The sequence below is a fragment of the Leptidea sinapis genome, chromosome 10, assembly GCF_905404315.1.
Source record: "Leptidea sinapis chromosome 10, ilLepSina1.1, whole genome shotgun sequence".
NCBI classification, from domain to species: Eukaryota; Metazoa; Arthropoda; class Insecta; order Lepidoptera; family Pieridae; genus Leptidea; species Leptidea sinapis.
In genome coordinates, this window is record NC_066274.1 from 5,761,229 (window position 1) to 5,788,220 (window position 26,992).

Here is a 26,992-nt window from a genome sequence, read left to right on the forward strand (position 1 = left end):
GTCGAGACTTGTGAGAGTGTGATAGCACAATAGGAAAGAGTTAGGTAGTCTCTGAGATCTTGCTGCTTTTCTATAGGTAATAACATTGTATCATTATACCTACGTTCTTTTTGGTGATCTTTGTTTCTTATCTACGGTAAATTACATAAATAGTCCCTACTCACCTTTTAGTGTCTGAAAACCTTCGTGTTTTGTAGTCTTTTTCAAGTCCTGTGTTTTCCTACTACCCGATGCACTTTTTTTCACCTATTATTTATGCCAACAGCCTTATCTTCGGATTCTTGAAGATTATTTAGGTAGGTTAACCTGAATAACTAGTAACGATAAATAATTTCACCCCGAATACTTATGCTAACCTAAATTATTAAGCTGGTAATATGACATGTCATGTCTTTTTTAGTACCTACCTACTAGATTGTCATTTGTTTTGGATCAATACATCAAAAATTATTAAAAATTATTATTATGAGTCCATGAGATAGATTTATGTTTGTAAACTGTTTATTGGACAAGAAGGTAGGTGTAATATTTTCGCTTTGAATAAAAATGGAAGTGATAGGCCGGTATCTTGGTAAGTATGTATATTAAATACTTACGTACCTACCCACCCTTCCTTTCCATTGATTGCTAAGCTAAAAGTTGTGTAGTGCACATGTGTATCAGCAATGCATGCAGTCAATACGTTTTTAGTAGTCCCAAAAATTTTGTTGTACCTACGAGTCGGTAGATAAGTGGGTAGGTACCTCCTACCTATGTACATTACGTATTAGACCATAGCCGAAAGTGTTGTAGGTAGTATATTTTTTTGGGAAAGCGTTCAGTGTATTTTATCATACCTACCAAAAGAATAAGAACATAATATTATTATGTATTATAAGAATATAAGCGGTACTGTTTGGCAATCAAATTTATGGACACTGCAAAAGAGACATCTATAAGAATTCGTTGCATCATCCTAATCAAATACATATCAGTATAAGCAACAGTTTACACATAAATTCAGAGATGGCGTGCTTTACCAAAATAAAACAATTTATACTTTGTCGATAGAGTTGAACTTTAAATTAAGTTTTAGATTTCTATGGTAAAGATAGCCTGTGCGAAGATTACATACTTACATAAATAATTAAATTTTGTACTGTATATTCTTATTTTTCATTCAATATTTAGACTCAAACCTTAACATTTTGTGACGGTCTGTGTTTTTGACACCTTGTTATATTGACAACGACAATTGACAATGACAACGATTTATTATATAAAAATACCATCGTCTTGTATTTTGATTAGTGGAAATGCTAATAATTATGTACTAACTATTCCAATTTCTGGTCTGAAACTAGGTCTAAAATTAATATTTCATTTTTCATTGTAATTTTCAGAGATCAAATTTGTATTTTAGAAACAGACCATTGTAATTAAATTTTTCGGATAGATATTATTATTATTCGAATTCTTTACATTAACTTTTTCTTGATCATACTTTCGAAAACATTTTATTTGGTCAAACATAAAATAATTTCGAATATACACTATAGTTTTTATGTTGCATTCATTTGGTTGGTCAGAGGGAAATGCATGAAGTGTTTGTAGGGTTATTTATTGAAGTAACCGTAAATTGTAATTAAATAATATATCGCAGTACAGCATAATAAGTAATTCTACTTGCTGCTATATGAATTGGTTTATAAATTGAATGGACATAACGTTGATGAGAGAAATGATCTTAAATAAAATAAAATTTCTAATTTCAAAATCAAATCTAACGGTAAATACTGATCTTAAATAAAATAGAAAATAATGGTTATGGTAGGGGTAATGGTGATGCTAATAGCACAAATTGCACCTTTTCAGTATTCAAGGATATCATGCTACCGAAATATTTCATGCCAGAAAATGTATTGCCAAAAATATAATGACAAATACACTGAGATACAAAAACAACACATATTGGATACAATTAACTCTGATTTGTCAACACTATCAAGGTAATTAATTAGCAATATATTTAAGGATTTAAAAAAAGGGTAGTATCAAGGCATCAGTACAAGTTATCCATTTATTTTATGATGAATTATGCATGTATGTAAAAGGTTAACAATGGTTATACTAATACTAAGTTAAACTAATTTTACTGAGGGAGAGAGTTACTTGTATGATTTATTATTATTACATTTGCTTTTACAAGGCATATTCACCATGCCTGCTCCTTCTGCCCGCCCGCACAATTCAAAATTGTGTCACTATAGTTATTCCAAACCAACCAAGAAGAAGTCTTTGAGTGGAACAATATATTTGGTTTTGGCTTTTTTATTTTTTTTGTGTAATTTACGTTTAAGCTACTGTATATTTTCAAGCTCCTTAACTAGAAAAAATGCTTTTCAATAATAGAATGTTAATTATTGGCCTTCTGAAATATGTGTAGGAATTCATTAATTTAATGTTTCTAGTGACTAAGATTATTTAATAATTCACATAACTTCCATGATAGCCCTATTCAGCAATTCTATACATTAAGGGTAGGACCTTAATGCATAGAATTGCTTTAGTCGCTACCAAACCACTGCATAGTTACCAAATTTCTTAAGAACATTTTTTGTAATAATTAGTGTAACATGTCAGAATACATTCCTAGAAATTTAGTCAAAAAGATTAATTTTCCCCCCACAACAGGTACCATAGAAAATATGTATAATTTAATAGCTTAGGGTAATTCCTCTTAATGTTTATGTAATTTTGTAAATAAAAAAAGAAGAAAGTAGATTTGCCATTCTATGTATAGATCAGAGGTTAATCTTATAATGTTTATAAAATTCTCGTGGTTGTTCTCAGGGTTGCAAGATGGCAATTGAATATAATAATTATTGCAGTATGATAAATTTAATGTACAATATATTTGGTAGGTCTGAGAATTAGTTGTCATATAGTTCATATACTTACCCAAAAATTTAAACTAATTGAATTTTTTTATTACTTTATTACAGCATTTTTTTTTGTGACAATCAAATCAAATAATGTTAACAAGGTGAACAAACATACACTTGTTATGCCTCAGCTAAGTCGAGTTACAAAAGTATTACAATATTCAAAAGAATTGTTAAAAAATGTTTGTTAACATTGACTTTCTTAAGTATTCCACAGATTGGGAATGAAGTGGCCACCCTCAGACTATTAAATAATAAGTTTAATTGTATAATATTACTTTGTAAACATATTTTTTTATGAAATAAAACCCGCTGAGTCTGTTGCGCCCATTCTTCTCAGGTTGAAAGCATTGTTTTTGGAATGGGTAGTGTTTGACTTTCAATAAGTGATGTCACATCCTATTTTGAATAAAAAAAAAATACAATGTTTGCTGGGTCAGCTAGCTACATTATATGAGCTTTAAACTGCCATTTTAATGTGTCTATAATTCAACCTTTTAGTGATTTTTTCCATTGTGAATAAAGATTTTTTGTATGTATTCATAACAGGTTGTCAAAAAAAGATTTGAGAAAGTGAATTAAAAATAGAATGATATGGTGCAATTTTCTATGCACAAGCCAGAATGATGGACAGCTTGATAATTATATCACCATCCTGTCATATTATTTAATCTAACTTAGTTATTTTTATTCAAAATTGGGTTCAACCCTCACTTCTGTACCACTCATTTGCAGGACATATGCCCCAGATATGAATTAAAAACTAGTAAATATGTTCTAATTACTATATAATATTATTTTACTTACTTAAATAATAAGTACTAACAAAGTAAACTGAAAATAACCAGTAAACACACACTAGATGAAAAAAACCCTTAAAAAGAAATAACTATATATGTATATATATATTATAATATGATGTAAGAAGAACAGGTACTAAAAACTCATCTATAAGTCTTTTCTTTTTCATATTATATATATTTGCTCAAAATAATATTTTTCATGAGAAAGCCTTCTGGAAATCACTCCATTCCCAGAGTGTGATACCATAGAAAAGTAAATAAGGTATAGTAAATTTAACCTCCTAAACATTTTTTGACAATTCCGCCGCCGCCGCGCAATTTTATGATTTCAACAATATGGATATCGAATCCGAGCTTATCGAGGGTGCAGAGAACGAATTTGAGATCATTTTTGAAATCCAAGATGGCCGCCGCGCAAATTTATAATTTAGAACAACTTCGCTACTAGCGTTAGTAGTAGTAAGTAGAACATCTTCCCTATACTAGAATTATATCGTATAGGTTCAGCGCGCGGCCGAGAAAACGTTGAACATCTCCCCACTAGAGTTGTATTGTGCAGGTTTAGCGCGTGGCCGCGAGTAAGTAGAACGTGTAATAATTTCTAATATTGACAACAAACATTTGGTTAGATTAGATTAGGATAATTGATATAACCAGATTAAAAAATTAGTTTTCCAAAGAAGTTTCACTTCTGACATGTGTACTATGTACGCACGCCATTTTCTTTTATAAGAGGGGGCAATGGGCAAGATACATGATGGGGAGGGGTGAGGCAACCGCCCATGGACATTAACAACACCAGGGGTGCGTGCCATCCTTTAAGGTGGGATTAGGCTTTTTTCTTGAAGGTCCCTTACTTGTATCAGTACGGAAAAATAACAGCCGGTAATTTATTCCACAAAGTGGCAGTTTGGGGCAAGAATCTCCTTGCGGTTGCGGTTATGGAATGCCAGATGTCAAAGTGATGAGGGTGATATTTAGCATTTTGACGTAATATCCGATTGTGAAATTCCGCCGATGGTATCAACTCGAACAGCAGCTCCTCTGAGCACTCCCCGTGATAAATGCGGCAGATGATGTAGACAGATCCCATATCTCCACGCAACACCAAAGAATCAGAATTTTACCAGTAGGAGGCTACTTTATGATGGGATATGATAGGTAGGATTATGGGTACAACAACGGCGCCTATTTCTGCCGTGAAGCAGTAATGTGTAAACTTACCTGTGTTTCGGTCTGAAGAGTGCCGTAGCTAGTGAAATTACTGGGCAAATGAGACTTAACATCTTATGTCTCAAGGTAACGTGGGCAATTGTAGTGCCACTAAGATTTTTTGGGTTTTTCAAGAATCCTGAGCGGCACTGCATTGTAATGGGTATGGCGTATCAATTACCATCAGATGAACATACTGCTCGTCTCGTCTCTTATTTTCATAAAAAAAAATCAAGCCAATAGGGATGACTTGATCCTAATTTATTCTATAGATACAAGAATAGCAGTTGTTATTATTAAATAGATTTATTCCAGATATGACATCACTAAGGGAAGATCAAAAAAAATTTTTCAATGGATAAATTGCAATGGGCCCATAAAGAGTATATCAGATGTTGAAATTATCGACAGTTTTTCAGAAAAACATGCTCAAAAGTTATTTGATAGCATAATACAAGAGAAGGTGAAGCCTGTGGCGATAGAGACAAATGTATTAAAGAATATTAAAGGGCGGGTCTTACATCCTTCATTATCAGACGCTGTGATACAGGTAAAATATTTACTGTATAAATTGAACTTGGGTGTATACACTGATTCTTAGAGTTTAGTACTTGAAGGTTTAATAAACCCTTAGCTATCTATCCATTTGCTGTCAGTTTGTCAGTCGGATATAGACAGCACAATAGTTACACAGCTGAGATATTGACAGGTACCTTTTTCTGCCGTGAAGCAGTAATGTGTAAGGATTATTGTGTTTCGGTCTGAAATTACTGGGCAAATGGGACTTAACATTTTATGTCTCAAGGTGACGAGTTCAATTATTGTGCCCCTCAGAATTTTTGGGTTTTTCAAGAATCCTGAGTGCATTGTAATGGGCAGGGCGTATCAATTGCCATTAGCTGAACATCCTGATCGTCTCGTCCCTTTATTGTCATAAAAAAGCATACTGTAAACTATAAATTAACATAAAAAGGTGATGTCAAATATTAATAGCTGCCATGGAAATTATTGTGTATGATGGTACTGGGATGGGATTTTACTAGTGGGAGGCTTCTTTTCCAAAGGATTCCCTTGAATGGTTGAGAGTATGTGATTTAAATTTAATTTAAGAAATATATTAAAGCTACTTTGACAAAGAAGCCTTACTATAGTACTTAAAACAGATAATCATGCATGGTTCTGCCCAGGCCACATTAAATTGTATGGTATATTAAGATGTTAAGCAATTTTGTTATTCTATGATTTTAAAGATGGTCAGAGAGTTTCTTATCAGTTCTTCTCCCTTCAAAACTCCTTTACGAACTGATGTAGGCTGATGATGTTTACCAAGTGTTGTTGTAATATGTAATGTTAGTATCATTCTGTTTGGTAAATAAATATATTTTTCTATTCTATTATATTCCTCCATCTCTTTCCCTTTCTTCCTATCTGCAACAATAGTCATCTAATTGTTTCGTGTTATGCAAACTGCTTTGTCTATCTATATTCTCTATTGTCTTCCTCTATACTTCTGTTTTCCACTGGGCCTAAATATTATGTTGTAAGCACCTTCTTTGCACAGGATGCCGGCTAGATTATGGGTACCACAACGGCGCCTATTTCTGCCGTGAAGCAGTAATGTGTAAGCATTACTGTGTTACGGTCTGAAGGGCGCCGTAGCTAGTGAACTTACTGGGCAAATGAGACTTAACATCTTGACTTAAGGTGACGAGCGCATTTGTAGTGCCGCTCTTTTAGGGGTTTCAAGAATCCTGAGCGGCACTGCAGTGTAATGGGCAGCTGAAGCTGATGATTGATACGCCCTTCACGTCCTGCTCGTCTTGTCCCTTATTTTCATAACAAAAAAGCAGTGCTTATATGTCTTCTAGTAGTTCTAGACCATAGCTTCTCAACGTGGGCGATAACGCCCCTTTGTGGGCGTTTGAGACTTTCGGGGGGGCAGTAGAAGACCCAGAAAAAATTAGGGGGCATTGAGATGGCCCAGATGGGGCGTGAGTAGATTAAAAAATATAGTCTAAAAAGGCAAAAAAAAAAATACACGAAAATACTCTAGAAAAAACATATTCTCAAAGTGGGCGGTGAGCAAAATAAGGTTCTCAACCTTCTACATGATGAAACTATGTTCTAGACGATATACCCTGTCCTCCCACATCTCCCTGCATCATAAATAATAAAGTTCCATTTCCAGGCAGCAAAATCCGTGTTAACCGTTTATATAAATGTAAATTCTGCTTCATGGACTCTAATAGACAAAGATAGGTATGAAGTTTTGGATTGGCAGTACCAAGGAATAGAACACCCCGAGAACAAGAAATTTCAATTGAGTGATATTTTGGAAATTGTAAGTTTAAATCTTAGGTATGTAATGTTGTTTTGACTTTTTGATGTGTTTTCAGGTTGAATTTTTTGACAGTATTTGAAGGATATTCGATATCTTAACATATATAAATTACGTGACACGTTGTTTGTCCGCGATGGACTCCTAACTAATGAACGGATTTTAATGGCGATTACTTAATGTAGTGTAGTTTGGTCAAACTTGAGAGATAAGATAGTTTTTATTTCGATTTGGGACCCATAATTGTTTTTATTTTCAATATTTGTTTTGTATGTACATATTTTCTGTGAGAGAATTTAGTGACGCACTGTTTGACAGTTTCGCTGTGAAACAATTTCATTATAACAACAGGGAGCATTTTTTACGAAATAATTATTGATGTTTTGAAATATTATTGGCAAATTCTTATATTACAGTATTTTTTTTATTATCTTGAGAACAACGTCTGTCGGGTCAGCTAGTAATATTAATACATAGTATGGTTTAATAGGTCCAATCCTATCATAAGGTAAATGGTTATAAACGACAAAAAATACTATATACTGCAATGCATCTCTCTTCTCTTCATCTGTTTATGTCCTATTTATTTGCATAATCGCCGTAAGATTCCCTTCTGAACTGAAAACAATAAATTCATTAGTTTTGAACTTATTTTTTTTATGGAAGATAAAACAAACGGGCGTACGGATCACCTGATGTTAAGTAATCACCGCCGCCCATGTTCTCTTGCAACACCAGAGGAATTACAAGAGTGATGCCGGCCCTTTAAAAAAGTTTACATTCTTTTTTTTTTGTAGGAACCCATGTCGTATCGTCAAGTAAACACACGGAAGCTGATTCCATAGCTTGGTCGTATGTGGAAGAAAATTTTATTATTTTTTAAACTGAAACAACATTTTTCTCTTATACTCGTAATAAAATACCCTATTACACAGCAACTTCGGACAACTTCACTGACCATCCATTGACTGATATAAACAAGCTGCTCAATATAACCGCTGCCACAGCTCCTTGCCTCATAATATTAGTAGTCTTCATCTGGAGTTTATTCCGATCTCTTCTTCTTCTTCCTTCTAGACATTTTCCCAATTACTTCGGGTCGGTCTTCCTCGTCCATTTTTTTACATTCGGCACGGTTTTGCGCCATGTTCTTACTTTGTGCTTTCATGTTTTAAGGACAAGGAAATTGAAGCTGCTATGTAGTTTTACGGTCGGTTGCCACCTAGCGCCAAGACACTAATCCAGCTTAGGACTGTGAGTGCTGTTGGACCCAAGAGTCTCATCCACTACCAATTCTTTTACATCACCGAGGTTATTTCCATCTGACCATGCGAAATGTGTCTATGTCGTCGACCGTTCAATATTTTGTACAGGCAATCTACTTACGACCGTTCCCAATAAATTTCCTCCTTCTACTGTCAGTAATTAGCTGTCAATAATCTGAAGCTGTCCCAATATAACCGATAAGTCATTCTTACCGCCTTATATTGGGACGCGTGAATTGCAATTTCCATACAAACTTCTATCTATCTATTGTTAATCAATGCTCTAAATGACGAATCACCTGATAATTTTCATGACATTTTGACTTGCACATCGATCTATTCCACCTTAATAAATAGTTTTAAATATTTCAGTCGTGGAAAATAGTAAATAAACTGCCGAAAGCCGACATATATGTGATGAAAGCTGAATCAACGAGTCTCCGCGGGTCGGGCAGTGATCCCAGCAACCCCAAAGTGCTTGCAGTTAATTTACAAAAGTTCCAGATGATATCAATGATAGTAGCACTGTTGTCTACTAGAGCGAATGATACAGAGGACTCGTGAGTATTTTGGTAATATACAGCTTAATATAAGCTGAAGTGTAAATATTTACCCCCTTATTCATAATACTCTGCTAACTTAAAGCATTACTAATTCTCACTCCGTCTTCTTCTATTGACCTAAGTCAGAATGAGAAAAAACACTCCTAAGCGACTGTTTAAAGTTAGCGGACCATTATGAATAAGGGGGTTAGCGTATAAGCTGTAAGATTCTCCGTTTTTTAGAAATATTTCCAAAATTACATTCCCCTTGATGTAGAGATCCACAAATTTTGCAATAAAGTTTCTTTTACGGATTCGGATTTCGAAAAAATAAGTTATTTCCTGCATGCTTCTTTCAAACTGCTACTCCATAGTCTGAATCAACAACTGCAATAGAGTAGAATTTTTTATCATTTATAAAATTCAAATTCAAATATTTTTATTCAGAATAGGATGTGACATCACTTATTGAATGTCAAAAAAAACTACACCCACTCCAAAATGAATGCCACAGGCCTGAGAAGAATGGGCGCGTCAAACTCAGCGGACTTTTTTTTTTCATCAAAAAAATATGTTTACAAAGTAATATTGTACAATTAATTAATATATTATTATTTAATAGCCTGAGGGCGGTCGCTCCATTCCCAATCTGTGGCATCATTAAGAAAGTTTTATATATATTATATATAGAATATTTTTATATATAGAAAATAGGCATTTTTAACAATTATTTTGGATAACGTCATACTTTTGTTTTGAACATTTTCTGGGATCTTGTTGTAAAAGCATATACATCGCCCCACAAAAGACTTACTAACTCGACTTAGCCGAGTAGTATGCATTATAGCTAGCTTATGTCTGTTTCGTGTGTTAACATTATGGTTATTACAGTTTCTAGCAAATTCACTTATGTGCCTATGAATATATATGATGGTTGTTTCATTTCTAAATGCTGCTGCAAACAAATTGCTTGTTCCTTTAACCATGGCAGATATTGGTGATCCGCTCCCTGTAGATACTAACAGTTTAACTATACCCTCACTCCTAGGATTAATACACAAATGAAATTTGAAAAACAATTTTATTTTTATTTTAAAATATAAAAAATTTTGTTTTTAGAGGCCAGTATCGTCTCCATGACAGCACCATTCGTCTCTCTATTTCCTCCGAGTCAATCTCTCTGAACGAAACCAGTTTGCCTAAATATATGTACTCTTCAACGTACTCTATTACTTCGCCTTCTACGCTGAGAGGAGGTTTAGTATGGTTTGTAATGATTTTTGTCTGGTCAAAACTTATTTCGAGACCGACCTTCTCGCTGTGCTGATGTAGTGCTGTCAGCATGTCATGTAGGTCCCTAGCGGTATTACTTAGAAGAACCAGGTCGTCTGCGAACCTTAAAAGGGGTAGCCTTTATTTCCGATATTGATGCCTCCCCTTTTCCAGTTTATATCGTGAGTTATAAGCTCAAGTACTGCAATGAATATTTTTGGCGACAGTGGGTCACCTTGTCTGGTTCCTCTTTGAATTGCGAACAGTGGGCCCTTTCTGTCTAACCTTATTCTACTTCTGCACTTACTATAAATATTCATTATTATATTGATGTAGGTGTCGTCGATTTCAAGATACTTAAGTGCCTTAACTATAGCGCTGTGAGAGATAGAGTCGAAAGTTTTTTTATAATCAATGAAGGCCAGGTATAGAGGCATATTGAATTCTTTGTATTTGTCTACTACCTGGCATAGCACACGGATGTGATCAATGGTGGAGAATACTGGTCTGGCCATCCTGCTCTATTGGTTTTTTTTTTTTTTTTCGAGGACAATCGAGCGTACGGGTCACCTGGTGTTAAGTGATCACCGCCGCCCACATTCTCTTGCAACACACCATCCAGAGAAGACACACCAGACAAGAGCGTTGCCGGCCTGTTTGTCGTCAATTTGTGGACCGATCCTAGTTTGTAGAGTTTCGACATTAAGCTTATTGGTCTATAGTTTGATACACAAGAAGGGTCTCCTTACTTGTAGAGTAGAATTATTTCCGATTCACTCTATTGAGCTGGAACCGTCTCCTCTCTTAGTATTTCATTAAATAATCTATTTATTAGACCTAATATTTGTTCTTCTCCTAATTTTAACGCTTCGTTTGTTATAAAGTCGGGTCCGGGGCTTTTGTTATTTTTTAGATCTAGATAACTGTATTTCTTTTCCAGTAAAATATTGTGGTTTCTCGTTTTCAGTTTGACGTTTTTTATATCATGTAATAATTATTCTTTCGTTTCTTTCTTGTTTTTGTCTGTAAAGGTGTTTGTAGAAACCAGTGGCCATTTGTACTAGATCTTTTCTATCTTCTGTAGTTGCTTGTAAAGTTGCTTCAATTTCGGTATCCATGATTTGTGCATTTTTTATGAATTCTTTTTATTCCTCTAGTTTGTTCTATACATTTCTCATATAGTTTTAACTTGGAATTGTCATGGTCATCCTGTATTGTTCTTGGTATTATTCTATATAATTCTTTTAACTCTATTTTTCTTCTATCGTTCTATCTGATTTTTGTTGTAGAGTGTGCCTTTTGATATGAGTGACTTGATGTTATCGGATAATGTAAAGGTTTCTTTCGGTTTTGATACTTGTGATTCAATTATGTGTATCTGTTAATGATTTTTTTAAGATGCGGCACGTCTTCCAACACGGCTTGTCACAGAGGAAGAGTATGACAACAACCCTCCAGGAACAAACCCTCTAAAAATTAGTTACAACAAACCACGCTTCAAACAAATGTGTTAGGAAAATTAAAAGAATTGTTAAAAAACGTTTGTGTGGGAAAGGTTATTATAGCATAAACGATTTCCTTAATCATACCACGGACTGGGAATAAAGCGAACACCCACAGGCTCTTTAATTATAAATGTTTAACGATATCACATTGTAATCCATATTTTTAAAATAAAAAAAAAGCACTGAGATTCTTGCGTCCATTCTTCTCAGGTCTGAGGCAGTCTCTTTTGAATTGGTGGTTGTTTTTGACGTTCAATAAGTGATTCTGAATCCTATTTTGAATATAAGTATTTGAATTTGAATAAATACTGTCGGTTAGCTATCTCCAGAATGCATGTTCCAACGCTCAACTACGACTACGATTAGATCTACAGTGCCTATCTTGCTAGAAAACCATTGCACGCTATAGTAATTAGTGGTGGCGCGACCAGTAACATTCTATCCACGCGTCCAAGCTGGTCGCGCCACCAAATTGGTTGTGCAACCAAACACCAGTTGAATAACTCTCTATAGAGTTGTATAATTTTTTTTGGTAGTGGCGACTGGTTGCGCCACCGTGAAATATATAAAAATAGCGTTTAGTTGGTGTTATTTTATTTTCAGATGGAGTTCAGATTCATCGGACAAGTCTCAGAACAAACGTTTTAGGCCGAATGTTTACTTCTTAAGATCGTCTTTGCCATTTAGGTATGTTACAGTTACATAATTGAATTGAAAAAACATTAATTCAAATAACTTTGTTTATTTAGAGTAAGGTTGGTCTGGAGTACTGGTCGCCCGTACTCTTGCAACACCACCGTTACCAGCCTTTTAGCAAATGTGATAGCAAGTCTTCACATGCAACCACACTACTTTTTGTATATATTTAGAAAAAAAGCGAAACTATATTTGCAGTAACCGAATTTGATTGACAAGTCGTCAACAGTCAGCCACGCTTGGAATAGGCCCCTTAGTATTTTAACTATTGAACTAGCTAACCTACAATTGGGCTGACAGGTCATCTATAAGCTAGTATAGTGTAAGTCTATGGTCAGGACGTTGGTGAATGGAAATTAATATATCTGTGGTTTATATCATATTACAACACACTATGCAATTGATTCAAATCACTTTTTTAGAGTTTACGGCACCCTAATTGGAAACGAACGCGTGGCTTCAGACCAAACCGTTGAAACGATAATACGAGACGCGAGAAGGACTACAGACTGCTCACATGTCTATCTGTCTGATGAGCTGAAGTCTATGTTCCTATCACAGATGGACCTGGAGAGAGATATGATGGCGCAGTGCTTCCTGTTTGCGCTTACATTTATGGACCTCTGTGTGTATAAAAATAAGCAGAAAATAGCTCAGTTGTTGGCGAGTAAGAATGACACATGAATATAATTTTAAGGCTTATAAAGTCTTTTAATATTTATTGGCTGTATGTTTTGTTTTTGCCTATCCTTTATTTATTTATATATTTAAGATTACCTACAGAAACTACAACATACATTCCACTATAATTACAACATACTTAAAAAAATGATAATTGCGATTCTACTTACAGGCAATCGGACATGCATGAAACATAATTTTATGACGATTGTTTGTCGGCTATAAAATAATAACAAATTATATAAATCTAACAAATATTTTACATTTACTTCTACACATATAAGAAGAAAAATATATAAGAACATATTTAAATTAAATTAGTAAATAAAAAAAACATACTTTTAGACGTTAATTGTCGGCTAGATACTAATAACGTATTATATAAATCTAAAACATATTTTACAACTATTTCTACACAAATAAAAAGAAAAGTACACTTAAAGAACAAATTTAAATTAAATTATTATTTAAAAAATTACAAAGCCTACGCCTAAATTCATTTTCAGAATTATGGTTAATGTCTAAACCCTCAATCCTTGAAGATAGATAATTGTATGACCGCGAAAGCCTTACTAAAGTTGAATTGGCTCCAAGCCTCGATCTGCGGAGTGGGATTTTAAACAATGCAGTTGCCTTACGAGGAGGTCGATGGGGAATATTGATGTCAAACAAACTCAATAGAGCAGGACACTCAATTTTACTGTTTATTATTTTGTACAGAAAAATCATATCTAAGTATAAACGGCGGGATTTTAATGAAAGGGTTTGAAAATGACGCAAACGATCGTTATACGAGATCAAGTCTCGTACGTCAGGCGTACGGTAGGTGAGGTAGCGGATTATTTTCTTTTGAAGCCTTTCAATCCTGTCACTGTGGATATTATAGTCAGGGCACCATACTTGGGAACAGTATTCCAACTTAGATCTCACAAAGCTATTAAAAAGGACTCTTATTGTGGATATTTTTCTTAAATCTTTGGCGTTTCTCATTACAAATCCTAGAGACTTAGAGGCTGATGCAAGGATGTTGTCAATATGCTCAATAAAATTAAGTTTAGAATCAAGTGTTACTCCCAAATCGCGTATGCTATGGACTTTAGTGATTCTTTCATTTAGGATACTGTATTGACTAATTATTGGATTGATCTTGCGCGTGAATGATATGTGAAAGCATTTGGTTGCATTGAGCTGCATGTTGTTGATTATGCACCACTGAATTAAACGATCGATATCACTTTGTAGTAGCTGAGCATCTGCAGGGTTTCTAATCACTCGTAATAGTTTGAGATCATCGGCAAATAAATATACTTTTGAAAATTGAAATATGTTACTTATGCTGTTAATAAAGACATTGAAAAATAACGGTCCGAGCACTGATCCCTGAGGAACTCCAGATGTTGCAAGGTAAGGTTTTGAACTAAATCCATTAATAACAACAGTGTTGGGTCGCTTACAAAGATAAGTTTCACACCAGTTTAACAGGGTATCTGTTATCCCAAAATTCTTTAACTGTGTTAGTAGCAAGTTGTGGTTAACTTTATCAAAAGCCTTTGAAAAGTCTGTGTATATTGCATCTGCCTGCTGATTGTTGTCTAGTGCATTAATTACTTCATTGGTGAAGCTAAATAAATTAGTATTCGTTGATTTACCTTTGATAAAACCATGTTGATGAGGGGTAAAGTTGTTTTTAATAGCTGTAGTGATATGCTCATCTACTAGGCTTTCGAAAACTTTTGACGCTACGCTTAAAATTGAAATTGGTCGATAATTAGACACGGAGTTATTGGACCCTTTTTTAAATATAGGCACAACTTTTGTTTCTTTCCATTTGTCTGGAAAAGTACCGGTGCTCAAGGAGTAATTATAAATTATTGCTAGCGGAACCGAGAGAACTTCAGAACACCTATTAAAGAAGAGTGGAGGGATATTGTCCAGACCGCTACCTTTGGAACAATCAAGTCTTTTTAGTTTTTTAGAGACGTCACCAGCAGTAAGATATATATTTCCAACATATGTCTTAGGTTCACTGTTAGTTAGGGTTATTCTATTATTTAAATTTGAGCTATTGTCGTAGACGGAAGAAAAATGAGATGCAAAAAGATCAGTGATATTTTGAGTGTTACAGGCTGTAATTGTACCTAAATTCATTGTGGAGGGATAGTGCTCCTACGCAAGTTCTTAATATGAGTCCAGAAGTATTTGAGATTATTAGCTATTTTTTGTTCGATTGAGCAAATGTAATTATTGTACGAGGTAGTTATTAAGTGGTCACAATCTTTTTTTAAATATTGGAATTCAATTCTATCCATTGGGTTATTGTATTTTTTTAATCTTTTGTGACATTTATTTTTCAGCCTAAGCAGGCGTATGAGATTAGGTGGAAACCAAACAGGATATTTACAGCTGCGTGGTTTGGTTTTAGGCACGTGCTTATTAATTACAGATTCTAGAATTATATAAAATTTTTCAATCATTATATTAACATTCTTGCATTTGTTCAGTTCTTCAAGCCAATTCACTTGGTTGAGGTTATTTATAATATTTGTAAAGTTAGATTTGAAGAAATTGTATCTGTATCGAGATTTCATGAAGCTGTTGTATTTTGGTAAGCTAGTACGGATATTAATATGAAGCGGAGGATGATATGGGTCTACATCCCGCAATGGAGATACGCATTCAGTTACTGTTACTGTATGTTCATTGCCCAATACGAGGTCGAGAGAATTGCCCTTAAAGTTTAGCACACCATTACATTGAGTGAAACCACTCACTTGGAGAAAATCAATAAATAACCTATTAATGGCAGAGTTTCCATTGTTGACAATATTTGTGCTACCGTCTTCAGAAAATCACGTGATTGATTTCAAATTTAAATCGCCTAGTATTAAGGTGGAGTCTTCATACGATTCGGGAAGGGAATCTAGAACCATATTGACATTTTCAATAAATGCTTCAATTGTTGTCTTGCTAACAGGTGGTGGAAGATAAATGCCACATAAATTAAGTTTTTTTATTCCTCCTATGCTGACTCAGACCCATAAATCCTCTTTATTACTTTCCCATTCAAGCTGCCGTTGAGACTGGAGCAGTTTAGATACAGCTATGAGAACTCCTCCACCCGACTTTTTATGTTTCGCTAAGGCAGAAGTTTCGCGATCCCTTCTGTAAACCACATATCGATCATCAAGGATTTCGGAATCAAAAACGCTACTGTTCAGCCATGTTTCAGTTAAGACAATTAGATCAAAATTATTACAAATAACTCGCTGTCGAAAGTTTTGTAGAGTACAGTTTAGACCTCTAACGTTTTGATAGTAGCAACTAAGGGATTTGACTTTGTTTGAATATAACTGAGGGATAACCATTCAAGCTAAGCAGTAATATTGTTTAGGCAATCGGAATCTTTAATATACTTATAATTAGAATTAGGACACTTACGCATAAATATTTTACCGTTTTTGACCCAAACAAATCTGTAATTAAGTTCTCTAGCTTTTATGCGGGCTTTGGCGTGCAATGTTTTATCTATCCTGTAGAAGATACAATTTATTTTATGGAAAATGAGGACAATCGAGTCTACGGTTCACTTGGTGTAAAGTGATCCTTCTTGCAAGAGGAATCACAGGAGCGTTGCCGATTTTTAAGTAAGGTGTACGCGTTTTTTCTGAAGGTACGTATGTCGTATCGTCCCGGAAACCAACCCACCATCTGGATGTGTTGCGGTCCTCCACAGTGCGGTTTTCAAGGAGCTTTCTTTCACGTACTACAAAGCTGTGGAATGAGCTTCCTTGTGCGGTGTTTCCGGGACGATACGACATGGGTACCTTCAAAAAAAACGCGTACACCTTCCTTAAAGGCCGGCAACGCTCTTGTGGTTGCTCTGGTGTTGTAAGAGAATGTGGGCGGCGGTGATCACTTAACACCAGGTGACCCGTACGCTTGTTTGTTTAAAAAATTCTATTCCATAAAAAAAAAACACCGCACAAGGATGTTCAATCCACAGCTTTGTAGTACGTGGAAGAAAATTCCTTGAAAACCGCACCGTGGAGGAACGCCACACATCCAGATGGTGGAGATTATATCCTAATTTGAGGCATGTTGTGCGAAGGTGGAATTTGGCGGCAGAATTTAGGCGAAGCAGCTCTTCGGAACACTCTTCGTGATAAATGCATTAAAAGACACACAATGAAGCGATGTCTTTACGGAACGCCAGGTGATCCAGTCGTTCATAGAGCACTAGGTCACAATTTGCGTAAAAATATTGTTACAAGGAAAATATGTTGTTTTGTCTATATACGATATGTCCGTTGTTGATACAGTAAATAAACTTGGTATTAAAAAATATGATGTTTATTACAGTCCTTTAAACGTTGAGTCCTGTTATCAATTGTAACACGTGCACACCCTGAGAAAATCCTTCACTGCCACTTTTATGGATTGATCTAGGGACTCCAGGTTACCAGTTCCTACTTTTTGTTTTTCTCTTTGTATAAATAAGATTTTAAACTTAAAACTGTGAATTCTAAAGTAAACTAAGTTGGGTAAGTCGGGTAAAAGCCTCCTCTATCTTTTTCCATCGTTCTCTATCCGGCCCTGTTTTCATCCATTCCCTTTCCGCTATCGCTATTACGTCATCGATCCACCGTCTCTTGCCCAAGTTGTCTTTTTCCTATCGGTCACTTCCATGTTTTGCCTTTTACTCTTCAGATATGTCCAGCTCACTGCCATTTTTGCTTTAAAGCATATTCATAGTATACCATGGCATATAGAGCATGCAATACTCTTTAAAACTGACCATCAATTATAAAGATCGGGGCTAGATGACGGGCAGTCCTTCGCCAACTAAATGTTCCAAAGTTTCTGACTTCATCAGGGTTGAAGTTTCCAACCACACTTGTGTTGTGCCGCCCAGGATTATTGAAAAACCCAAAAATCGTATGTATGTAAGCGTATCAATTACCATCAGCTGAACATCCCGCTCGTCTCGTCCCTTATTTTCATAAAATAAATAAATACTTGTGCGTTTTTTAAACCCTCGTAAGTCCTAGGTCATCTTTTAAGTTACGTGATATATTGCCATTTTAATTTCCAGAGGTAAAATTAATTGCTTTCTTCGAATTCCTTCCTTCACTATTTTGATCACCTTTTTAGTAAAAATATAACCAAACTATAAAATGAGATTCCATTGAGGTACTTCCAGGACGATACGACATACGACTTTCACCCTGAAACTAGGCAGTAATACTAGAAGGAATCCATGACAAACTTGCATACCTAGATAATTTGGGGAAGTAATAGATGATTCAACTTGCCATTTTAATGTATATATTAGAGCTAAACAAAAGGATTGAAATAAAACTGCACTGTATTGCTTCAGTTGGACTAAAAGTGTTTATTTGATAAAATACAACGAGCTTACTTTTTACAACATTTTACTGCTATTAATGACAAAAACAAACAAAACCCTTAATTCAATAATAATAGTGTACACAAACACGACGGTATCAACTTCAAACGCATACATAACGAATATAAATGCAAATCTAGGCAAGATACATTCAATTAAAATACAATAACCTAAACAAAAATAATATAAGTGAAAGTAAATAGGAAATTACAACGAAATATACTACAAATTTTCTATAAGATCACACATAGCTTACACTTTTGACCTAACCGAATTGAATTTTGTATTTAATACTGATATCATTTTGGAAGAACTAGAAAATATATTTACAACTTTTTTTTTATAATAATTGCCAACTTGAAATTTTTCGCCTGGATCTTGTGACCGTTTCGCAACCAACTGTTTAGAAAAACAAAATTGTCTATGGAGAAAAAAAAGAAAAGTTTGTAATCTGTTGTGTAAAAAGTCCGATCTTGTATTCTGGTATTGTATAAAATCAATTATATACTCTATTACGGTGTATCTGATTGTAAGAAAATATATTCTATTGTAACACTGTGTGGGGACTTTTGAGGCGTCATTTGGGAAGGCCTTGATTATCGATGTGGCAACGATTATCGATTTTATATGCGAAACAGTTAATTTATTAATATAAACGTACTATAGGTTTTTCACGAGAAAACATCCTTTGTTGAAGTCATATCCCTCGTGATGCTTTTCATTACCGTCAGTAAGAGGGTCGATTAAAGAAATGTACATAAATTAATTTCGAAAATCGAAACCACATAACTATGCGGCGAGCCGGGAACCGGCATTTCCGGAGGAGAGGCAACGAAAGAACTAACATTCGCCCCACCGTTGTTCTCCTATGAAACTATCATAGTTACAAAATCTGTCAAACAGCAGTGTTGCCACTCGCCGTGGATTTTATCACTTTTGATTTTCATCTTCTGACATTATGTTTTAATTTAGAGTAAGTAAAAAAGATCAGATATGACAAAATAAAAACTCTTATTATCTTAACATTGAAATTTGAATGTTTTAGTTATTATAATGGATTATTTGAATTGTTTTTTTAGATCGTGTCGTTTCGTTTTTGGTACTGAATGACCAGAACAACTCTATGTACAAAGTACCACTTCGTATTCTAATTATTCATCTCATGTTAAAGCATTATTTACGATTTAGTCCGTTAATTACGATAACTAATGAAACAAACATTGAATAAAAAATTGCTCAGGCCCAACAAACATTGGAAGACAGTAAGAAATTAAATAAAACAAACAAACGGCGCCTCAAGATTCCCGGGATATTCTGTAGAAACCTAACAACTTGTAATAACTACCAGTCTATTGTTTTTATATTATAATTAATATGTACAATTAATGTAACAGCACCCATTTCACTGAAAATCAACATTGTCTAAGTGTCGCGACGCCCATTGAGCTTTAAATAAATCTGTATAATATCACGGCTTATATAAAATCTATTGTATAACTTGTAAAATATGTAACTGTCTGTAACTATCCCAGTATAAGTAAACATTTATGTATTAAATAAGTATTGTAGCAAAAATAAGCCAAATAGGCGCCGCAACACCTCGAGGCTGCTAATAAAATCTGCAAGAAAACCAATCCAGACTACAAGATCATATATCTAATACGTTTCATCTTTTATAAAAACATTCAACAACACTTATTTTATCGCGGAACTGTTTCAACAAGTCTCTATTGTAATAAAAATTATTCACTTTAATAATAAGATAAAAGTGACAGCGGTTGGCGAGTGTGGCAGTGTAATAAATGACGGTTACCACCAAAAGTTACACCTAATTAAAAAAAAACAGGCCACCCTAGATGTTGGCTACCAATTATTCACTTAATAACCTATGTTACATTACCTTATGATACAAGCATTTAAATTTATTATAGAAATAATAACGCCGACAAATATGGTATTGCACTGATTTTTTCATTTATTGCTTTGTTAAAATAATTTGTAAGGTATAAAATGAACATCCAATCTCTAACACAATAGACTAAATAAAATAATAATGGAATATATATAACACTACGGCGTATGGAAGACATAAGAAAAAATAATTCGTAGCCAACTATTTAAACAAACGAGAAGTTACTACATAACCTAATGTCTTAACATGGCTGTCTAAAACAATACGGAATCTATAATATAAATTTGGATTACAATTCACACTCTTAATCATCTTAATAAATTGTGCTGGCTATATATTCCGAAGACGAATAAAATACGTACGTGAAACCGCATATTAATATATATAAAATAACATGCTGTTTAAAACATTAGAAAGCAGAAAGATTTCTTAAAAATAAATGTATAGGCATACATGTTTTCGACCAAACTATTTTACACTTACAAAGTTATAGATATTCCACTGCCGCGAGATCACAATAAATGCATCTGTTTGTAAATATAATGCATACGCCATCTAGATTTAAAATAAAGATTTAGTACGGCTGGAAGAGTGAAGCGATTATCATTATTTGTACCTCTTAATAATGCGCGTGGCTTAAATATTATTCTAATACCTTATGATAAATTTTAATTTTTAATAACGCCACGCGCAATCCTACTATAAAGAAAGAGAATGCACAATCTATGAAGTGCGGCCAAACAGGGATGCCTCCACACAAAGTAATCGTATACGTAAATAACATCCTACCCTCATTTTTATTGCAAAATAAAATTGCTACACTAAACGAATGTTACCAAGCTTAGCAATGGTACTAACATAATATTGTATTTAATACAACAAAGGGCAAGTACGACAACGCAATACATACATTTTCAATGCAATCTTTTTCTCTCCTTGTTGTATGTAACTAATAGTAATTTAACTTGCACTCATATAATGGAAGGGCTTAAAAATATAAAAGTTAATCACTTTCAATCAATTATTATATAAAATGTGCAATAATATAAAGCGAAACGTGATATTTGTATGGAATTTGATTCCACGAGATGCTAACCAGTCAAGGCAATAATTGAATGTCCTTCAAGACCAAGGAAGTTATAAATAAAGATTACATACGCTAGGAAAATATAGAACCTAACTAAATGCCAGTGGGTCTAGCAAAAAACGCAAATTATTAAATTGATATTAAAAATATTGCATTTGGTAAATCAAATTATTGGACAGGATTTTGCAGACATTATTTGCATTAATCGATACGGAAACTGAATTGAATATGACTGAACTGTGTAAGATAATTAAGTTTTTGTTTTAACCCATTAAAATATTAACTGAACTTTATTTTATAAATTACATTCTTTGCACAACGATATCCCACTGACAAACACTTAAGTAGTAAAAGAAAAGCGGAACCGTGCTCTCATGAACATGTACAATAATAAGTCACGATTAAAACTAACAAAATTAACATACTGTTACACGAATTGAGCAAAACGTAACGAAACAATGAGCAATTCAAACAAGACAGCCTGAGATTACACTGCGCGAAAATTATGCGCGATTTTGGGGTATATTTTTGCGTCTGGCTACACAATATGATATGTCATGAGGTTAAAACAACATTGAGGGTGTTGCCGTATTTTAACATTGCGTATAATCAAAAAAAGTAATTTATATTGTGACTAATTTTTGTCTCAAATTAACTTTTGTAGTAATTTTGTATTTATTGCCGTTAGAAAGCGTTATTCTTAAAGTCAGTAACTATTACAGTTCACACAGTACTGTTCAATTAAAAGTGTGTTTGTCACAATTGCCGCTGAAAAGTGTTAAATGAAGGCAACTCCCTTTTTTGTACAATTGTTGTTTTACATAAGCCCAGGTATAATTTATTTGCAATACATTAATTGAAAACATTGGTTACAACCCAGCGCTCGCTTCTCTAACAAAATATTAATGATAACATTAGCTGCATACACTAAAACCGTTAATTCTATTTCATGTTACATTAATAATATTCAATAAATGTATAAAATATCATCTTTAATCTCTGTATACTTAATCAGCTTTATTTATATTAAAATTAAATCCATTTGTATTGGTATAAAAATCTAATATAAGTCTGAGGTTTCTTTTCGGCTATGGCACTGTAGTGATTGTATTCAAACTTGTCTATCCTGGGTTCCGTTCCCGCCAGGAATATGGTAAAATGTATAAAAATACTTATAACTATTATTGTATAAGGCTGCAGTTGTATTGAGTAAATAAGTACGTCGGATTTCACTAATTGACCAATGTCTGGTACTTGTTGGGTCAAATAATAAAATCTGAGCTATATAAAACCGATTTATTAACTATTGCGTGTGTATTGGCGGTTACGGAACCCGGGAGCGTTTAGGAGGATCACATTCAGGTAATTAAAATGACAGAAGATAATATTACTCTTCAATAACTGTAATTTGTAAACCTCCAAAAGTTTGATAGGAAAATTAATCAGAAACGGAAAAACGACAGATGGCTTCGACAGTTCTGGGATTGGTTTACTTATGTTTCCTCGCAATTTAATAAGCTTGCTAGGGGACTAGGATAAAAAACTCATGGCTTTGGTCAGATCCATAATTTTAAAAAAAATATTGAAGTAGGCGTTATTTTGCGGAAATCCATAATTATCCAAATGTTTTGAGAAATGAATCAGCCAAGAGTTTGGCGAGTCAACTTCTCCTAAGGATGCCTCGTGTAGAGGCGAAACACGCGTCGAATTGTTTGAAGACGAATATTGGCGGAATTAACATTGAACTTAAATTTAACAAGAATATCTTGGTAAGTTATTGTTCTAATGTTAATAGTGTCAAAAAAGCTTTATAACTTTATTAAACTTCTAATAATGATCGTAAATGAAAGGGCCTCCACAGCTATTATTAAACTTGTTGTTTAAGAGGCCCTCTCAAACAGAATATGAATACATCATTCATTAACTTATACATTTGCAGAGCTAACCCAAGATCTGTCCACGATTAGTCGCTTAATCGTTAAAACTTTTATCCTTGAGAAGTTACGAAAAAGGCACCCACAATCTAATCCGTGGTACTAATTACTCGTTCCTTTATTACTAATAATAGTTTGAAACACAAGTGCCTATCCCAGAATTGTAGAGCATTGAATTTTCATAATCATCGAAAGTGTATCTTTTGCGTAAAATATAAAAGCAATGTGTTCACTTGGTCAGTGAAAAACGATTGAAACAAAATATTGGTACCTCCACAAATACTTATCTATATACGTAACATCCCTTTTGCGGTAAAAAAAGGAAATCATCACAATAATATTGTAAAATAAGCTATAATAAGTCGTCTATTGATACAAACAGAGATGATATATGAGTCATGTTCTGGAATATTCTGGTATTCAAAAAAGTTTATAGTCATTAATTGGGACTCAAGTGAGCGCTCCGACAGTGTTAATACAAAAATGATATATTTCATACATCATTCCTTTGTTGAAACTTAATCTGCTAATGCCATAGAGAAGGTACATTTTAACCACATTTTAACAGAATAAAACGTTACATAGATGACATGCTATTGACAGCGTACTTCACACTTTAAATTATGTCATTTGTTTATCGTTAATTCTGTCAAAAACACATTAAGTAGCTTCTCTATTCCTGAAGATTTATTATACCTGTATTTAATATGGACGTGAAATAAATGAGGCTCGATCTATATCAGAATATTCCAACAACAAATAGATATATATTTATTTTCCTTAAATGCTAGTGTTTATTTCGCGATGAATGATCGAATTGCTTGGTAATTCGAAGAATCTAACCTAAGTAAGTAAAAGGTGTCTGGCATAACTCCTATCCCAACAAGTTCCAATACAGAACTTCGCAACACTCTCGTGTATACATATCTCAGCGACTCATCTATTTCCTCGTGAAATTTCTACCAATAATCAGTCGATAGGCAAAGGCCAATCAGCCTATCAGCCTATAAAAATGCAATTTTGATTAACTAAGGAACATAAGACACAAGAAATTTTGTCATTCACACGTCGTCCAATCACATCGAATATAAACGCTAAAAGTGAGCGAAATAGACGCCTAACCTATCTATCACAGTCCTTTCTCAGTCTGAGCCTTTCCACGTAAATGCATTACATATCGTATCGTTGATAAAACTGGTAACAACCTAAACTAGGCCTAAAAACAAGCTGGTATATCGATGTCCATTTTATTGTTAACATCCACAAAGAACAAATCTTGTAGAGCTATTCGCATAGGGGAGTTTACGACACAGTCCATACAAACAAGGTTAAAGTGTGCTTATGAAGGTCATAAGCACACTTTAACCTTTTATATGCACTATTGTGGTATTTGACACTAAAAGATTATGAAAATTATGTTTACACTACTAAATGGACATAAAAATGTTTAACTCTACATTATTTGGCACCTACATAGAGACATTGCAATCTCATCTAAATTTAAGCGAATTAATAAAAAAAGTTTTGATGGCAAAAGGTAACCTACGTTTTTGGTTTAACGTTTTGCTATTTTATAAATGATGTTTTAATTCATTACCAATTAATTTTACGCGCAATTTTACTATTTATCACTCAGCGTATAATATAATTACATTCATCTTACCCTGCGTTTGCCAGATTTTATCCCTAACAGTCGTAAATAAATTTAAAATAACATATTTAAAAATATGATTAATCGGGTACAACGTACCAAAAGCATTCATCGCGAAATACTGTTATCTGGTAAAAGAGAATTTCTTAATTTTAAGAATTCAACGAAGAGTTTTAAATTCTAATCTCTGGTTCGTACCGCGTACGGTGGCAACATCGGATGGTGAATCACAGAGAAACTAACTCTTACGTGGTAACTTAATATTACGGGGCAAAAAACTATCTATACTCGCAATCAACGGTAACACTATTTTCGTGAACTTTTGACAACTGTACATTCGCGACAGACGCTCCATAGACTAACAACAACGCTATTTACAGACCGAGGCATGTTTACAGCGATCCGATATATTATTTTTTAAATCTCGCAATATTTGACGAGTCGTATACTGTTTCGCCGGCGCCCATCAATGCCAGTCTTGTGGGCGCGGCTCCTGACTTGGTAATGTTTAATAGAGGCGGTCGACGTAGAGGTCGTGGTGAGTGGGCGCATGAGAGGGCGCGTGGTGCGGCGCGGGAGGCCCGGGAGGCCACCGCGGAGGCGCGGGTCACTGGGCCGGAAGACACGCCACCGTCGCGCCGGGGCCTACGGCTGGCTTGAACTCGGGACCGCCGGTTGAAAACTGCTGGAAAGGTGGCGCGTAGCACTGAGGGAAGTAAAGCTCGGGCTTCACTACAGCAGACGCGGGTGGCAATGGCCGGGGAGTCTTCGCATCCGCTCGGCGAGCCTTAGCCGCGTGCGGGTTCATGTGATTATCGATATGCTTCTTAACTTCTGGCTCTGTGGCGAAACGCCTCCGACAGTTGGGCATGGGACAACAAAATGGTCGATCGCCTTGGTGTGTCCGTGTGTGCTGGTCCAAAATAGCCTTTTGCCTGAAATCTTTCCCACATTGGGTACACTTGTAGGGTTTCTCACCGGTGTGTATGCGGAGATGCTGATTGAGAATAGTGCGTTGGCGGAAAAACCGTGGGCAATACACACAGCCGTAAGGCTTTTCGTTAGTGTGAATGCGCAAGTGTTGAGTCAAGTGAGATTGCTGGCGAAAACGTTTGCCACACTCTGGGCACGGGTACGGCCGCGATTCTATATGAATACATCCGTGTTGGAGCAATGTTGACTTTTGTTTGAATTCTTTCTGGCAAATAGGACAACGCACATAAAGAGGCATTGCGCGACCGCCTAAAACGTCTGGGAGCTTACCACCCTTCAAATATTGCAGAGATAGGCTTGGGCCAAACACCGTATGATTAAGACCTTTAGTATCCTTGAAGTATGCAGGGTACTGTGCTGTATCTCCTGGAGAAAAGCACGATCCGCGCTGTTCACCATTTTGGCCGTCAACATCTCCATACGTTGACTGAATTTCTTCTTTGTTCTCGTCGGGTGGATATGGAACATCTTGGGGCCAAAGCGTGGGCGTAGTCCCATTCTTGAAAATAAGATGCGGCGATACATCTGCAAAATGGAATAATAAAGGTTATATAAACGTCAGACTAATATATAGAAAACAAATCGGCGTTTAGGTTAATCGAAGTGGGGACGGTTACAGGAACGTCCGGCGATCGGTTCCGCGTCTCGCGAGCGCCCTAAGCTAATCGGGCTATGAAGGGAGCGAAAATTTGTTTGATAGGAAGGCCAATGGATGCGAGACCGAATCGAACGGGTGGTGGTCGGCAGGGATCACAGGCGACGCCGGCAAT

General features: G+C 35.0%; 2 protein-coding genes across 5 annotated transcripts in view; one reads left to right on the plus strand and one right to left on the minus strand.

The window, feature by feature from the left end:
• Nucleotides 1-6: 6 nt before the first annotated feature.
• On the plus strand, nucleotides 7-13,278 carry LOC126966414 (transcription elongation factor, mitochondrial). 3 transcript variants are annotated; one of them, XM_050810439.1, is made up of 7 exons: nucleotides 7-76; nucleotides 1,855-1,988; nucleotides 5,255-5,489; nucleotides 7,128-7,280; nucleotides 8,915-9,102; nucleotides 12,465-12,548; nucleotides 12,980-13,278. In XM_050810439.1, exons 2-7 carry the CDS (start codon nucleotides 1,897-1,899, stop codon nucleotides 13,239-13,241), a joined length of 1,014 nt encoding a protein of 337 aa, XP_050666396.1. In that variant the 5' UTR covers nucleotides 7-76; nucleotides 1,855-1,896; the 3' UTR covers nucleotides 13,242-13,278. The 3 variants fall into 3 exon arrangements, with proteins under 3 accessions (XP_050666396.1, XP_050666395.1, XP_050666394.1); XM_050810438.1 differs by lacking the exon at nucleotides 7-76 and adding an exon at nucleotides 498-516; XM_050810437.1 differs by lacking the exon at nucleotides 7-76 and adding an exon at nucleotides 1,293-1,768.
• Nucleotides 13,279-18,604: 5,326 nt separating this feature from the next.
• LOC126966409 (zinc finger protein 774) overlaps nucleotides 18,605-26,992 on the minus strand; it is a 64,082-nt gene continuing 55,694 nt past the window's right edge. For both annotated transcript variants that reach the window (XM_050810432.1, XM_050810431.1), the window contains exon 3: nucleotides 18,605-26,747. In XM_050810432.1, the coding sequence (XP_050666389.1) occupies nucleotides 25,837-26,747 (911 nt within the window). In that variant the 3' untranslated portion in view covers nucleotides 18,605-25,836. The remainder of the gene's footprint in view (nucleotides 26,748-26,992) is intronic.

What these genes read in the sequence shown, in the direction of transcription:
- LOC126966414 (XM_050810437.1), top strand. Translation starts at nt 1,697, where the DNA reads ATGGACATAACGTTGATGAGAGAAATGATCTTAAATAAAATAAAATTT. An exon ending in TATCAGACGCTGTGATACAG is followed by an intron (nt 5,490 to 7,127) that starts GTAAAATATTTA and finishes TTCCATTTCCAG; the next exon opens with GCAGCAAAATCCGTGTTAAC. An exon ending in AGATCGTCTTTGCCATTTAG is followed by an intron (nt 12,549 to 12,979) that starts GTATGTTACAGT and finishes TCACTTTTTTAG; the next exon opens with AGTTTACGGCACCCTAATTG.